General features: G+C 34.0%; 1 protein-coding gene across 2 annotated transcripts in view; it reads right to left on the bottom strand.

Annotated features, from left to right (window-relative positions):
* Positions 1-18,177, bottom strand: part of SGCZ (sarcoglycan zeta) — a 405,020-nt gene that overhangs the window by 37,527 nt on the left and 349,316 nt on the right. For both annotated transcript variants that reach the window (XM_054514715.1, XM_036382601.2), the window contains one exon: positions 16,919-17,041. In XM_054514715.1, coding sequence (XP_054370690.1) covers positions 16,919-17,041 — 123 coding nt within the window. The remainder of the gene's footprint in view (positions 1-16,918; positions 17,042-18,177) is intronic.

The following is an 18,177-nucleotide window of genomic DNA, read 5'->3' as shown; positions in this document are numbered from 1 at the left end:
GTGAGAGATGAATGAATACAAAAAAGGTACAAAAAGTAAGGGCTGGAACCTTGAAACCCTTTCAAGTACAGCTCAAAAGAAAGTAGTTAGGGAACTGAATTCAATGGAACATGAGTTAGAATGGATAACTATAAGAAGTGAACCTTTTAGACGAAATAAAATCACAAGGCTATGAAGTACATGCAAAGGATCTAAAATCAAAATTGTAAGTGTAACTGAACAAAATACCACACCTCCAGCTTCCAGTTGAAGGGAATGAGTTAAGTAAAGACTTCACCAAGAAAGAAACATCAATGCAGCCAAATTACGGATCAAAAAATACCAGTTGTTATAGAGGTTGCTGGAGAACACTCAGTAAAGAGCACAAGCCAGTTAAAAGGCCAAAAGTTCCATTCTGTATTTATAGAGAAACCTTTTTATGCACAGCTTTTTAAACAGATTTATAAACACCAGACCTTTAAGAAACTTTAAACAGAACAAATCAAAATTACCCTTCTGCTACAAGCGAAAACAGTCACACGATCCTGCTGAAACGGAATATTCAGAATTCAGAAAGACCAGTATAGACTACTAATTTCTGCTCAGCTTACTGGTTTCTGAAATTCAGCCTCTGGGAAATAACGTGTCATTAAAAAAAATGGAAGTGCAACATTGGCATTCGGTTCTGGATTATATTTGCTTATGCATGTGCATACTGAGGAAGTTTTTTTCATTTATTCAACCAGCAAATAATCCTTTCATACTTTCTGAGTAGTTAACTTTCATAACAAAATGGTACCTTTCAGTGGCTCTGTAATTAACTAGGATGAAAAGACCGAGCTGGGGGTTTTTTCTGTTTTGGGTTGGTTTTATGGGGGAGCTTGTTGGAGTGTGGGTTTTTTGTCTTTTGGTTGTTTGGGGTTTTTTTGTTTTGTTTTGTTTTGTGAAAAGAATGCTGGCTGAGCAGTTGATAAGGCAAGAACTAAAAACTAATGAAGTATTTTGCTGTGGAAAATGACCCACATATCACCATTATCCCACTCCTTCACATCAGTCATGCAAGCAAATTACCTGACAATGGAATTGTGAATAATTTTGATGTGTACAAACTACATGCCATTGCAATATCACATACACAGCACAGTTTTACCACCTTGATTTTTCACTAGGTTTTTCAGAAACATCAAGAAACATCAATTACTGAGACTATGCAAGTACTAGATTGGGATGCCAAATTTTCCATGAGTTACAGACTTTAAAGAAGGGTTTGTAAAATATTTATTATTTTTGAAGCTTGCAATTTTATTTGTTGCACATTAATTAGTTAAGTTAAAGCATTGACAGATTTCACAAAGAGGGATAGATAATCAAGATTTTTTTTACCATTGAAGAGACCTTAAAAACACAGACTATGTGTTTTAAGTTGGAACTTTTATGTTCTAAAAATTAAATTGCAATATAAAGAAATCTTAATTCTTTTACCATGTGTACATAGATAAAATTTAAAAGGTTTTTAATTAACCTTGAAAGCTGTTGTTCTACAATAAGACCTTGGAAGAGCTAATCACTGCCAGACTGGAAAAAAAAAACAGAACTAAGCAACTATGCAAACCAATGATCATTAAAAGGTGACATAAAATTTTCCTTCTTTTGTAAAAGCCCAGTTATTATAGTTTATTTTGGGATGATTAGGAATGCTGCTTCTGGCCTTCATGTTGGTTGTGCATTTCTTAAAGACTTCCCATTTTTTAAGTTATTTGAAGTGTAATTTAGCTAGGTACTTGTATTGAAAAGTAAGATTCAACTGGATTTTTGCTATGGAGATGTACATAACTAAAATGAAAGTGAGTTATTTTCTGAAAACACGACTGACATGATTGCTGGCATTTCAATCTTGCAGGGTCCCTCAGCAGCAAAACTGACTAATGTTAAATGACGAAGGATTCAGATATGACACTGATGTGGCCATATATGAGGTATATTATAGGTAGGAGGTTGTAGTACAGCCTGACTAGATGCAGTTGTTTACTTATAAACTAAATCTTCAGAGGTAAGCTGTTATTAAAAAGTAAATTCAAAATGGAGTGATTTAGATTTATAACTCAAAGCACTTGAATATGACTAAGTTGTGATGCATATTTTCTGTATGGGAGTCTCACTAAAGCAAAGATTCTTACTAAGTCTTTAATTTAAATTAGAAGAACAACTTCCCCAATAAATTAAAATTCAGCATCTTCAGTGAGCTAAATTTTGATCAAAGCAAATTGCAACTCCAGGAAATACTTGCAAAATTGCTACAGTCAGTACTTATCTTCTTAAAGAACATCTTCACTTATTAAGTACAAACATTTGAAACAGATTCCTAATGGTGGGCTGTTGAGACACCTCTTGTCTTGCACTGCAAAGTAAACTAGATTGTGACTATCTGCTCAGTTTCTCATCCATATAATTGTTTGAAGGTTCAAATCCAAAATCTATGTTTGGCCACCACTTGATTACTTTTCTGAAAAAGTAAATCTATTTGAATAAAATCTGGACTGAGAATAGCAGTAGCATAATTCAATTAATAATTGGAAAGTACTGTTCTAAATGCTCCCTCTGAGATGAAAAATCCAATAAATGTAAATGAAACTGCTGAAAAGTCACATTAAATCTGAATGCTTCCTCAAAACATGAATGAAATTGAAATATATATAGGGGGTTTAGAGAAAAGAGGTTTTAAAAACATAATAATTTCTGCAATATCTTTTACTTTTTCCCCTATTAGGTATGGCAGATGGAGATACACATGACAATAAAAATGATGAAATACAATAATTTTCTGCTTGTATTAATTCAGTCTCCTTGAAACTTTACAACAGCTAGATATAAGAATAGACTTAAAGATTATATTGAGGTTTCACAGTAAATAATTTCTAATACCAAACCCCCCCCTCTCAAAATTCATCATCTTCTCATATAAATAATGATTTGGACTTGCACTTTTCTTAAAATTGTGTAAATTATTTTGGGTTCATTGTAGTTCATCAGACATAAAAAGTGTCCCTGTCTACATTCAAAAGATAGAATTAAATGGGATTATTTTCATATTTAGTAAGTAAGAAATATCACATTTTCACTTTGTTTTAGTAGATAACCCTAGATTTTGGAACACTCAGGCTTATGCTCTAATGAATAGTTAATGAGTTTCAAAGCAGAATTATTGTTTCCCTGATGAAAAATGAATGAATCAATGAATAAGAAGACTTTCAAACAACAGTCAATTGCTTCATAACCAGGGGACTCACCTGGAATGTAAAGAAATGGTACATAAACTTGGATATCCCAACTACAAAATGGGAGAATGAGAAAAATGTTTCTCACCCAGTTTCAAGAACAAATAGCAATAATTTCCCATTTTGAAATTTTCTGGAAAATACATCTGCTCACCCTCAAAACTTAGCCAGGAATGTCCATCCAATTTCATAGAATCATATAGCCATTAAGGTTGGAAAAGACCTCCAAGATAATCAAGCCCAGGCCTTGACTAATCACCACTTTGACAATTCACCACAGCACTAATTGTCATGTCCAGTCATTTCTCGAACATTTCCAGGGAAGGTGACTCCATCTTTTCCCTGGGCAGCCCATTGGAATGCTTGACCGCCCTTTCAGTGCACAAATTCTTCCTGATGTCCAACTTGAACCTCCCCTGGTGTAACCTGAGAACCTGACTAGTCCTGTCACTAGTCCCTGAGAGAAGAGACCCACCCATCATCTTTCAAAAAGAGCTAAACAATCCCAGATCTCTCAGCTGCTCCTCACAGTCCTCACTCTCTAGACACTGCACCAGCTCCACTGCCCTTCCCTTGACGCGCTCCAGCACCTTGGTGTCTTTTGGAAGTGAGGTGCCCTGAACTGGACACAGCACTCGAGGTGTGGCCTCACCAGTGCTGAGTACAGAGGACCAACATTAGTTTTGATACAGGCAAGGATGCATCTGCTTCAAAAAGCTCTGAAATAAAATAATTTATGATCAGCTTTTGATAAAAGCAAAGGGTATTTTCCCTTCAGTGATGACATTCCATGAATAAATAGTATGATTTTGAAAAGTTAAAGCTCAGAGAATTTATCAGGAATTTGCCCATTAAGTCTAGCAACTTAGATGTTTAAAGTAGGAACATAGATTACTTATATTTTATCTGTAGTCAAAATGGAGAAATTGGCATCTCTAGAGGGTAGTTAGTAATGATAATGGACTAAGACTAGAGCAACAATGCAGAAAACCCAAGCACCTTGAAGCTTTTGCCTTCAACACCTGATCAGCAATTGATCTGAATTTCATCAAAATTGGGAAAATCTTGTTTGGAAATCTCACTTTAACCATATCAGAAGTCATCTAAGTTTCTTACCCTTAGCATTTTGACTTCTTCATAGGGTACCACATTCACCTTTTACAGGCAAGTTCCCTGTGCCATATGTAAATGTGCATTTATTTCTGTTCTCTTTGCCATTACTGTAACATACTGATGAATTGTTATGAGTGTGTTAGAATTACTGCTGCATTCATACATTTTAGTAAGTTGTTTTATTTATGCTAAGGAGGCCACAAAGCAGCAGGAAAATCAACCAGATTTTTTAAATATCTGTTCTATAGTATTTTTACTGTAGTGGAATTAGCATGCCATTGATAAATTATAATCAGATATTTAGATAAGTGTTTTTGTGCACCCCGTAGAAGTTCATCATATGCAAGTACATAGTATGTATTTAAAAAGTTTTCAAATGCTTCCAAATATTTCTGAATATGTGCAAAAATTAAAATCCATGACGAATCCTTATGTGTATTTCCACAACGCCAAAACAGGGGTTTGTGGATGTAATAAATTTTGGTGCCTATTAGACAAAAATGCAACAAAAATACTAGCAACTCAAATTATTGAAAGTCTTTTTATTTTTCGGGTACTAGAAATAAAATGAAGCTATAATATTAATTCCTTATAAGGTTGTTAAAAGGTTTCTATTTGATATTAGCACTAGTGATTATAACCTATGATGAGTTCCTGTTCCTGCTTTTTATTAATGTTCTGGTTTTCTCTCTAAAAGTAAATTGCATAGATGAATATATTTAAACCTGGAATTAGGTAAGTTTTTATTGCAGTTTGAAATGGAAATTTTGCAGCTGTGAGTGGAAGTGTGAATGTGGAACAGTAATTTTGTCACTTAATATTCTCACCTTCAAGTCTGCATAGCTGTGAAGCTATGCTTTTAATTTAGCAACAAAATGGAAGCAGGTGTATTTCAAACCAATTAACTGCAGTGACTGCAAGCCACCAATGGCTGTGTTAGCAAACATGTGCCTATTTGTTACATGTACTAACCACGCCAAAGACAGCCTTTTATGCAGGAAAGGATGAGAGATATTAAAGCATAGTGTAATATGGGAAAGTTGGCTGAAATATGCATCTTTTGCCAAAGACTCAGATGCTTTTTTCAGGCAAGAACCACAAGAGATGTGCCACATACCTTGCAGATGCTGTAGGAAGAGGGTTTATGGCAGTAATTTACTGCTAGATCTACCACTCCATTTTCAAGATGGGACTGAGCTGGTCACAGAGCAATTTATCAGTGCCAGTCTCAACAGTTCCTTCTACATCACCAAGGAGCAGTATGCAGGACTCAGACTATGACCACAATTCAGATTACTTGGCAAATGTTGCAACAGTCCAGCTCTGCTGTGAGTCTTGTGGCAAAACCTTCATCTTGTCTTTGCTCTTTTACTGTTTGTGAGTCAGGAGAGACTCAAAAATCACAATCTCATCACTGCTGCAATACAACTATCATAAATTCATCTTTCACATGCCTATCATAAATTCAGACTTTTAAGATTTAAGCTCTTTCCATTGCCGTGCTACATAACAATGCAGGTCTAGCTCAAACTAGCAAAGCGGGGTTTAGTGCTGCATCAAAATTCAGCGTGGTCAGCTGCCAGAGAAACCTGTTATTCACATCCTCTTCAGGTACATTATAGTCAGGCATTTTCAGAAGAGAAAACTAAATCCTGGGCACCAGGACAGTCATGCCTAGGAAACAGACTGTCATACAATTTGAAAGTCATCATGAAATTAGTTATTTTGCTTTATCATTTGTAAGTTAAAAACACAGAAAAATACATATCCTTTCTCCAACTATCAACAAAAGCCCTTACTAGTTTCAGAGACAGTTTAAGAGACAATAAGAAAATCTTTTTTATTTTGTCTTTTCTTCAGATCAACTGTAAGAGGTATTTCTCTATATTATCCACTTAATAAATTGTCATGATGCTTAGCACTCCAGCCTTTCAGTTTACACTGAAGAGAATGTGACTGGGAAAACCTCTATTCTTTTATTCTCACACCTTCCAAAGGAATATACTTTTAGATTTAATCTTCCTTGTCCTTTAGACTCCCTCTGGCCTCTAGACATCCCTGTAAGTAAAATATTCTATTTTTTCCAGCACAATACTTCCTCTGCTCCTTTTCTTGTTTTACATTGAAATTCCATTTAGTATCTATATAATTTTATGCATTAATTTTTTGTCTAAATGACATTTTTCTGAGTTACTCTCAGATTTACTATCAAGAAGAAAAAAAGAATTGTTTTCATTAAAACTTCAAATTCAGAAATTCTAATTGTATTTTCCTTTCTTTGTAAATGTAAATATAAACCAGGTAGAAAAGGCTAAGAATGACAGTGACAAGTAAAAAAAACTGCAACTCTAAAAAGCCTGAAAACAGTTCTGACAGCTAAAACATGAAACAAACTTGTTGATAGATACTCTCTGCACAATATGCTTTATCTCTTTTCCCTGCTCTACACTGAGAGTGTAAAAACAGATTTAAAAACTAGTCCATCTTTTGGTAATGCTGCTAGGATAAAAATACCAAAAATAATACAATTGGCTTGCTTGATATGAAAAGAAATACTTTTTAAAAAACTATCTCCCTTTGATGTTTGATGAGTAGAGACTTTCAGATGCAATTACCAATCTCACCTCATGCTTTCAACCAGAAATTGGGACAGGAATTTTTCAACTGAACCTAGCATTTGTCTACTTCCAGTATCTTGCTTTGTTGAACTTGGAAGCATCTGGGGTCATAGCACGATATTCAAGTACTTTTAAAATTTTCCATGCTGCTGTTATCTAGATCTCTGACCAACACAACACACTTTGCAGACAGTGATGTAGATAAACAACAGGAAAATATCCTTTTGCATCGTAAGTAGTGTAACTAGCTGTCATTTCTATCACACTTTATGAATCAAATTGCTTTAGAATGATGATACTTAAGGGAAAGTTCTCTACTTGAGCTAAATGATATTTTGGCATTTGTAAAGTGATAAGGCTGCCTGTAAGGACTGGAAAGCATTTGTACATGATTGTGCATGTGTGTCTGTGAATATGTGTGCTCTAATCTACTCTCTAGCAGTGTTTTTCTAGCATACTCACAAATAAGGTTCAAATGTTTTACAAATCTGACAGCTTCAATGAAAACCAAGGTACATGCTAAAGAACAGTTACCATAAAACTGAATTCTAATGCTTCCTAAGTAGGAAGAGGTAGATAATCATATCCCACTATACCCATTACTGATATGAGTATTGTCAGGATCAGCACAACTGTTCTTCAGGTACTAAACCAGTAAAATTTATGCTATTTATATTCAGTTCAGTTTAACAATGACTGTAACATATGACATCAGGAAGCACAGACACATAAGTTTAGTGTGGGCTACCAGCTTCAGCATGATGAGTTTCTGAAAAGAGAGGATCCTTCCTCTGACTGCTTTACCTTGCAAAGCTCATTCATTCTATCCTTTCTCGTAATAAAGTGTGCTTATTTATGCAGCTTTCTCAGCTTCCCCTCACAGTACCAAATTTTAGTCAAAAGTGAAGTTGACAATACATCCCAAAAGAAATTAACCTACATGTAAATGCATGTAGTGATCTCTGGCTTTTTTGTCATGCTACCCACATTTCATTCTAACCAATGTATTATAGCTTAAAACCCCCCCTAAAGAATATAAATAAAACTACAATGAAGAGGACTGTATCTAATATATTAGTAAGAACTAAGATTATAAAGAAAAAAATTTACTGAATTTATCTAAGATGACTTGTGACTAGACATAAAAAGGAACTATTTGAGCTCTGCTAAGGCTTATTCCTCTCTGATCATTTAGTTCTAAACCAAATCAAGTTCAAAAACCAGTTAATCTTCAACAGATGATATAATTAGCTCTGAAGTAAAAAATGAAGGAAATTCCACATTCTCTATAGCCAAATTATTTCCCTGATCCTGTATTCTCTCATTTAAAAGATTTGTGTATTTTTGGTTGATTAGTTGGCATGAGGTATTTTGTGGGGCTTTTGAGGTTTTTTTTTTGTTGGTTGGGGGTGGTTGTTTTGTTTTGTGTGGGTGTTATTTTTGGATTTTGGCTTTTAACAGATAGATAGCATCTCCTGTTTTTCAACACATTGTTTCTCAGGGCCTCAAGACTGATATAAAATTCTCTTTGAGATTTTTTTTCTTCAAGCTGCACAGCACCAACTTCTTTTCGCTTCCTCAGAAATAATTTTTCTGGACAACTAATCAGCCCCATGGATGTTGGTTCCATCCAGTTGTTTACTGAACAATGGCACACCAAACAGGACTAAACTCCTTGAAGAGGACCTTGCCAGTGTGGAAAAGATGAGAAGATCTTCAGGGCCTACTCCTGTTTACACATTCTAGCTTCATATTTGATTTTCTTGTTTCACATGATGCTTTTGACCTTTGATCAAAATGCTTTCTAAATCTCTTTTGGGGGTACGTTTAAGTATTACTTAGGATTATTTTGAGGTTTGAAAATTGACTGCTAGAAGTCAATTCGATTTTTTTTGCTGTTGCCTTTCCCTATAACTTTGGAGCAGGGGATGTTTTAGTTTGAAATAATTTTAAGATTTCGTTTCAGCTTCACATTCTCAGCAACACTTCTCACATTACTTTTTCAACACCGTGTCATACTTACAATCTGTGTACTTTTTTTGTACAATCGTGATATTTTCTTTTTTTTTTCCCCCTAATGGATGTTTGTCTCCAAAGATAAAAGTCTTTTGAAGTTAAAAGAAACTAGAGGGCCCTAAATATTCTAAAATGTTGTCACCAGGCCCTATGCATTAGATAATTAATTTTCTTTATCAAAAGCCTAATCTGTTTAATTTTTTTTTTTGTTTGGTGGTCAACATTACCACATAGGTTATTTGCCCTTTCTTCAATACCCATGAAGTACAAATAATAATTTATTTTGTATCTCAGAGTAGATGTATAGCTTTTAGATGCATCCATTTCTGCCTGCATATTGAGGTTTTTTCTTCATTCTATTTTTGTGAGATAATTTTTACCACAGATAATTTCATGTCTTTCATAGAATATATGTTGATTTTTACCACCTCTCACTTACAGAATTTACATTATCTATTCTGAATTTTTAAGCATTTCTATCTATACTTCTTAAACTTCATAACACATACATATGTACTTTCTGAGCCTTGAGCAAAGCCACATTGTAATACACAATTCAAATACAAACTCCTATATATATCTAGATGATATTTTTCTACAGCCAGAATAATGGCTTATTATGTTTGTGTCTTGGTGCACTGAATTTAATGCTGTCAGACACTGTGAAATTTAAACTCATCATTAGCCACAATGAGGATAGGAATTTAAATTCACAATGTAGGCTGAAAGCTGCAGGCCATATTTTTTTTTTGTTTAAATATTTTTTTTCTGGAGTTGCTTTTTGTGCGCAAAATTATTTCTAGCTTATAGGAGTCTGCTATGAATAAGATTTGAAATGTATTGCAGAGGAGACATTATTGGAATCTATGTTTTTCACAGCTTTACCTGCATACCTGCTTTATAAACGGATCTAGTGAAAACAGTGAAGTCCAAGATGTTACTGGTGGTGAGCTAACTTTTCCTCTGAGTAAGGCTTTGAATAAAACTGTGACTGCCATGGACTCAAAGTCCTCAAACCTTCATGTGAGGCTTTCTGCTACTTTCCACCTAAATTTAGAGTCAACTCATGTAAGTTTGTAAAGGATGATGTATGTCATGACAAATGCTTCTATAATCTCACCATGCAGTTTATGATTACTAAATCAATTAGCCTGTGCTGAAAGATGGGATAAAAATTTGGTTAAGGTTCAATAAAAAGAAAAATGCCACTTTGTAGGGCTTTCTAACATAATTCAGAGAAAATGAAGTGCACTTCTGACATGTATTACATGTCTTACAGTAAGAGGTACATCAGTTTATTCTTAGTGAAAAGTCAGATGCCAACAATATCTCCTGAAAAAGTAACAGTATTTCTCCTATTCTGAGAGCTTTAAAAATTGAAATCCAAATAATTTCATCTTCTAGCACCCAATGAGAATACTGCTCCAGGACAAAACAAAAATTCTTTGGCCTGTAGTGTCACCATTATAGTGTGAGTATTTGGAACCAAATGCTCTTTTCTATTTAACTGAAAAAATCCTACAGTGTTCTGCAGCCTGACCCTTATCTCACACAACATTTTTTTCCAGATATAAATAAACGACAAGCAAGTTCTTTAGGGTAAAAAAAAGGAAAATAGGAATGTTGGAGCTCTTTTATGATTCACCTTTCCCTCCTGTGAGTAGTTATATCTTAAAAATAGAGATGGGTCTGGCTGCTGCAATTTAAATGTGCATTTTCAAAACTACAAAGCCTGAGGGCATGTGAGTGTCAGACTGAGCTCAGGTTTAACTCAGAATGTTGCTACAAAATCTGAACCCAATTAATACCCAGTTCCTGCATCAAAGCCTTCTGAAAGTTTAGAGTGTATTTTCCAAAGAAGCTGTTTTGGTTTGATTTAAAAGTTAGCTTACTAAGAGTGGGGGAATTTTCCACTGAGCTTTGACCCTTCTCTAGTTCATGTGGATTTGCCTGGTGTCATGTAATTCCAATACCTCAAACTAGAAGTACTTTAAATTGCATCTGTAGACTTTACACAGTCCTTCAGCAGGAAACGTAGAATATGATTAGGCATATGATGCAGAAATTGGCAGGTTTTCTTAAAAGCATTAATTCTTACATTGGCCACAAATATCCAATAGTGGATATTGGTATTGATCTTGGTGTTAACTGTTTAACCTGAAAATCAGATTCACTCAGTAAGTTTGAACCAGGCTCTGGATTGATGCTGCTCTGTACCAGAGCATGGAAAATGTTAATTTGCTAACCTTACAAAAATGCTGGCTGCATTCTGCAAAGCAACAGCTCAGACAAGAACAGAATCAGCTTTAAAAAAAATAAACCCTATTTAATAGAATTAAATGGATTACAGCCCAGAAGGAGAAGAAAGGATTAAAATCTGTCTTCTCTTGTAACTGATGTTATCATGAAAAAAAGGAAAAAAAAGTTGATTACTTAAGGAGAGTTATTAAAAAAGTATGGATTACAGAAAGGCTGACTCTCTAGGTAGGAGGTGATTTTCTTCTACCTTTATTGTGAGTGTTATTTATCTGTTTGGGTGGGCTTTTTTCTTTTCCTTTCTTTTGCCTGACTATATGCTGGCTTCTATTTCTCAGTCTACAGAACAGGTGAGATAAGTATTTTTCACTGAAATGGCTGTAGAGGAGCTGACTATGTTTTCTTGTTCGGGCAGAACTCTCTGCACATTTGTCTGCTTTTTTGGTTTATTCCCTTTTCAGAAAAATTTCTTTTACCAAGACTTATTTCACTTTACATATGTTTCTGAGACCAATTCTTCTTTTGCCTCCCCACAATTTTAAGTGCCAAAAATCAAAATCTTTATTTTGCCAATAAACTGTTATTATCCTTAGGTTAATGTATTCTTCCAACAGTCTACACAGTCACCTCCAGGCTGGTGTAAGTACCACACTGCTTGGAGTTTGAGCTGGCTGGATGCATTCTACCCTTAAATAGAAGATATGAATTTATTTAAGCAACGTCCTGGGTAAAAAATTTATTTATTCATTTATTTATTCTCACCATTTGTAGTCTGCCCATAAAGCTTTCATTTCATAGAGAGGTTTGAGTCAGATATATAAATGTGATTGTAATCAGCTCTGTAACTGTACCTCCAGAGTCATGCCCTGACAGGTTGTTTTGTCAAGTGGTTAGACTACCACAACAATATCTTTCAGTCAGAGCTCCCTTAAAGGCAAGAATAGCCATTAAGTGCTAAACAAGCTCATCAGAAACCTTATTCATCACTGGAGTACATATTAATGTATTCATTACTCAGGAAACAAAGAAATCCTATATATGTGATGCATTGTTGTTACTGACAGACAATGACAAAAAAATTCAGGTTCATTCAGTGTTCAGGATACCGAGAATTTGTCATATCTGCTTAAAGGATTAAATTTTTGTCCCGTATCAAATACTGCTTTACTGTGGTCAGATAATATGGCTCCATAAGCCACCTTAAAATGATTAAATGCTTCCCTTCATCTTATGCCACTTCACTCTCCAAACTCCATCTGTCCTGAACATCAATCCACCCACTGAACATGGAAAATCCAAGATCTTCTTTCCCATTCATACTGAAATTCCTATTCAGTCTCTCAATGCACAAGATATACGTCTACTGTAATAACCACATACATCAAATAATAAGATATTTTTCTACATTTCAGTACTTGTTATAAATATTTTATTTCTACTTCTCCAACCTAATTTGCAATTCACATATATTTCCTCATAATTCTGTCATATTTCCTTTTTATAGCCATAAGCCGTATTTCTACTTTATCATTTCCTTTTAACTACCTTGGAAGACCTTTCTATATTTCAATTACCTGCAAACTCCTAGTCCTGCAGCACAGTCTTAAAATCAAAACTGAAGTATTGATGTACTCCTCCGCATATTAATTCTGATTATTATTAGAATATTAATGGAGTATACGTCTGCTGGAACCTCCTGAAGCTTCCTTGACACATCAAGGCTCTCATCTTTCATCTAGTGAAGTCAATGACTGATCAAAAGCCACACTGAACCCACTGCAAGCATATACTTCAGTGTAATGAAAAAGATACTTGCAGCTCTTCAAATACTTTTTCCTGACAGTGTTTTGGTGTAAAAGTATATTTGCCCTATATACATCCTGCTATTAATCTGAGAAAGCTACTATAGTATGTGCTCTACTGTCCTTTTCCAACTTCCATTTTTCCACATGATCGTGCTATTTGATGAGGAAGAAGGGTCTTAGGAAGTCATAATGACCTGCAATTTTTTTATGCCTCTTTTGTTTCTCCTAGCACTGCAAGCAACAATGTGTAAACCTTTGTACAACTGCAATTCCCCCAGTGAGAACTATTTCTATGTTTGAAATATGGGAAAAAAGTGATCTTCAACCAATTAGATCAGGTCATACAATACAGACGTGGAGCTTCATGTATCTGAGAAATTTGTGTTTCCAAAAATTATGAAGTGGTTGACCTCTACAGAACTACAATCTTGGTAAAACTATAACTGCAGAATTTCTAAGTAGCTCCTTATTTATTTTTAGAGAAAAAGTATTACTGTTGTCATGTTAATTATCATAATAAAAAAATTCAGTTCTATCCAGAGAGGACTTCAAGTCCTGGGCTAAAACAGACTGCACCACCCAGATATGCAGCAGTAAGAAAGAAAATAATCCAGCAATTAAGAAAGTAGTAGTAAACAAGAATAATTAAATTTCCTTAAAGGTAAGTAATATTTTCCAAACAATTTAGACTGGGTTACTTAGAAAAAAATTATATAGCTGACTTGCTACATCTAGAAAACATAATTGGATTTGACTGCAGAACAGCAATGGCTTCTGATTGACGACCTATCTAATTTAATTTGCAAATTTATTTTTGCTTTGCCTTTTTAAAGGATGATTAATAAACATAAAAAGCCACATGTGCAAGTATAACTGACATAGAAGCTATGTAAACCTGGAACAAAAGAAATTATACTATAGTTTTTACGGGTCTCAGAAGAATGGTCAGAGTAAAATCATGTTTAAATAAAGATTATAGAAAAGTGAAGGAATTACATAGATCAAAAGAACTTGTAGGAGATAACATGAGAGCTAAATTACTGTCTCTTCTCCTTTGAAATCATAGAGAGAGAAATACCATTTTTAAAAAGCAAAATGTTTGTAAAATTTGGATAGAAAAGTATGAGTTGAATGGGAAAAAGGAGAATTTCTGTTAGTGTGCATTTAGCCTTAACTAAGAAACCCACCTCGGAAGACAAAGCAGAAAAACCCTCATTTACATTGTCAAAAAAAAGTAGGTGCAGTTTGACTAAAACTAGGTGAATTCCAGGTTTCTTCATCCTTCTTATACAGCTGCTAACTACAAGTTTGCTTTAAGGAAAAAGAGAAAAAACCCAAACAAACTATACTAACAGAGCCCTCCAGTGAAGGTTTTTATATAACTTTATTTCACAGCATTGTCTCAGGAAAATGTACGCTGACCAAAGGGATTTTTAATCTTTCTCAAAAGTGCTCTGGCAGGATAAAGCTGCCTCATGATGTGTGCTTGTACTCTCAGGAACAAGGTTGACCAGTACAGTTCTGTTACAAGAGTATCTTACAGAGATCATATTCCAGGTAAAAGAAAAATTAAATAAAAGCAAAGGGAAGAAAATTTTGAACTAAGATTTAAATAAGAGAAGTAAAAATCAAACAGATATTCTTGTTCTATAGCTGCAGAGAGACAGAAGAAGACCCCGTGATGCTATAGATGCTTGGAACAGCAGGGTGAATATAAAAAAATGGAGAAAGGTTTAACCATGTGGAGAAAGGAACCCGTGAGCCTGCCAGAAAATGAGCTTCTTATTACTACTTGTTTCCCCAGTTCTTTAACAAAATGTTCACTTCACCAAGCCTTTCTCTTTCCTCTCTCCAAATCTCCAGGATACATGTTAAACTTGTTGGCAGGAGGCATCTCTGTGCAAAAGGAAAATAGACAGTTGCAATTCTAACTGCTCTCTCTAACAACATAAAAATTTGAATCCTTTTTCTTCTTTCCTTGAGTAATAAAGCAGAAAAGAGCTTATGCAGTTAAAAGAAAAAGCAAAACTAACAATGTAAGGAAGAATAAGTATTTAAAGTAAAACAGCCAATTGCCTAATTTTAAAGTGAGGTACTCTTACTATACAAATATATAACTGCAATGTCTCTAAACCAAAAAGTACTACTTCTGATACTATATTTTTCTTATCTGGGAAATAAATGGATATCTGGATTACTACCCTGTTTCTACTATACCTTTCTGCCTACATAAAAATTTACAAATAAAAATTTTACAAAAATAATCAGTGAGAAGCTATCAACTTAATCTTTCAGATTGTTCTAATCAAGAATTTCTTGGACTGACATATAACAGACTGCTTTTAAAAGCTGACCATTAAAAAACATTCTTCCGAATGCAGGAAAAATAATATAGAAAAAATCCCACATCCCCATGGTAGTTTACAAATGCCCATAAGCATACTTTGAAAATTAATTACCAAAATAAATAATTTATTGGACACATTCACAGTGAAGTGTTTTCAAAGAGACACTATTGATTGCTACAGAAGAAAAGAAAATAATTTCATTGTAGTACTACCCTTAAATAAATACATGTGAGAGATTTATCTCCAAATAAGCACATCTTATTTTCTCTTTTTTATATTCAACTTTTGTTTTATTTCTTCTTCCATAATTCCTGTCCTATATTCACCCCAATACACTATGATAATAAAAAACACAAGCTTGAGAAAAATAAACTAAAGAAAAAAATTCTGGTTGATGTTTGACATTATGAATTCCTGCCAGGTTTCATCAGTCATATCATGCCATGTGGAGTAATACAGTCTGATTGATGTTGCTCACAGGGACTCATCACCTTTCATGTGTTTGCTGAAGAATTTAAAGGTATCACACAATCTTTGGATAAAATTAATTCTTATGGTGCCAAATATTTGATTAAAAAATAATGATCATGACATCAAAAACTTATGAATGCATTTCTCAGTGGTGGGGATCTAATTCTTAGTGCCATTTATAAGTTGCTTTATTTTATAATTTATGAGAGACACTTTGAAATCTCCTGTGTCAATTGTATATTTAAGATTAATTCTCTCAACATTTAGTATTATGACCAAGTTTGAGCCTTAGCAGGATTCAGCATGATTCTCTTTTTCCACGTTATGCCTGATGGGGCCCTGCTTTCCGGCAGATTGCTGAACACCTCACTGCCCATGGAAAGCAGTGAATTAATTCCTTGTTTTGCTTTGCTTGTGTGTGTGACTTTTTCTTTACCTATGAACTGTCTTTATCTCCACCCATTAGTTTTCTTTTTAATTTTCACCCTTCCAGTACTCTCCCCCACCTGCATTGGTGGAGGAGTGAATGCAAGGTTAAATTGCTGGCTGTAGTGAAACTATAACAGTAACCTTAATTTCATTATAAACTAATATACCAAGTCAAGGCAAGGTTTTTCAGCTGAGCCTCATGAAATCTTAATTCATATGGAAGTTAGACTTGATACTTCATATACAGAAAAAAAACAAACGCTACCGTATATATAATATTTTTTAACATTTTGAAGGAGCATTACCTAAACAGATGGCACACACACCACAAAACGATACTTAATGGCAACATTTAAAGCCAAAACACAGTGGTAAGTGTGATTTGTACCACAGTTGATCCTGCAGAGTTTAAATTTAAATCTACCTTTAGAGGAATTGATATTTAGATTATGCAATATCTTTTGGTTGGTCAAACAATCTCTGACAATGAGAAGATGTTTTCTTCTCCAGTGGACTAAAATTTTTTAGAAGATTGATAGTTTAATTACTACTAAAGGTATTAAAAATTATATGTTAACATGCATTTAGAATCTTCATTATTACCATACCTGTTACTTTCAGTCTGTCAGCTCCAATGACAATCTCATCTTCATCTGCAGAAAACAATACTCTTCCACTGTCGCTTGCTCTCACTTCAAATCTCTTACACTGAGCTTCCACAGCATCAGCCCCTGAAATCAAGGAAGTGATCATTACATCTAAGATATTTTGTAAGAATTAACCATTGGCATAAATTGAATATCCAAAACCTATTGAATACATGATGATTTATGAAAATATTTGGCTTTCTGTAAGCCTGACATATAACTTGCATTATAAAATACTGTTAAAATAGTTTACAGAAATAACTATGAAAACATCTATTTCAGCATTATGTGGAAATCAACACTAATATTTAGCATGTACTTAAACACATGAGTTCTTGAAATGCCATTTCAGACAGAACTTACTGGTGTTTGTTCAGTTTAAATTTCAGTTTCTTGCCAATGAACAAATAAAGATAACACATGACCCTATTCCATCAAGACACACAAATCAACACAGCAGAAAATAGTATTTTTCATTCAGTTCTACTGCAAACTTAGAGAATAGAAGAAAAACAACACAACAAAACACCAAAACAAACAAAAAGCATGGACTAAGATATCAAAATTTATGTCATATTTTATGAAACAATATTCCCAAATGTCTCAAAGCTCAAAAATCCTAAAATTCTGGAATTGGACAGATATATGGATTGATCTAACTGCAATGAACACAGTTTGCAGGTACTAAGACTTCTAAATTTACTCTGCTTTTCAATTTACAGGTCTTATTCTTACTCTCCAGTGTTTTGTGTACTAAATTGTTCCTGAAAATTTTATTAATAAGTGAAAGCAAACATAATTTCTGAAAATGTTGTTGAAAAGCAACCAACTGCATATGGCACAACAAGACATAAGGCAAGATACATTATTTCAGGGAATAATAATCTGAAATTTTCTCAATGATCCCTAATTAAACTTGTAATGCATTCCTGGAATAAATCTACATGCGTAAAAATTATGTAGAGGGCATAATAGACAAATAAATTTATATATGTTATCTCAGTTAAATAATCTGGTTTAAAAGTTTTTTACAAACTCTTCCTCCATAAAATGTATTTATTTTATTATGCAAATGCACAGTACCAAAATATGTAATAAGGAATATAAAAACTGTTGTAATGAATTTTGGTCAAGGAATTGCCTTATCAGTTCATAATTTACAGAATCAGCTATGGGATCAAAACAATTCCTCTTACTTTCATATGAACCTATGTTTGTAC

The sequence above is a fragment of the Molothrus ater genome, chromosome 4 (assembly GCF_012460135.2).
Source record: "Molothrus ater isolate BHLD 08-10-18 breed brown headed cowbird chromosome 4, BPBGC_Mater_1.1, whole genome shotgun sequence".
Classification (NCBI taxonomy): domain Eukaryota; kingdom Metazoa; phylum Chordata; class Aves; order Passeriformes; family Icteridae; genus Molothrus; species Molothrus ater.
The sequence above is the reverse complement of the archived record's forward strand: the minus strand, read 5'-3'. Positions and strand labels throughout refer to the sequence as shown.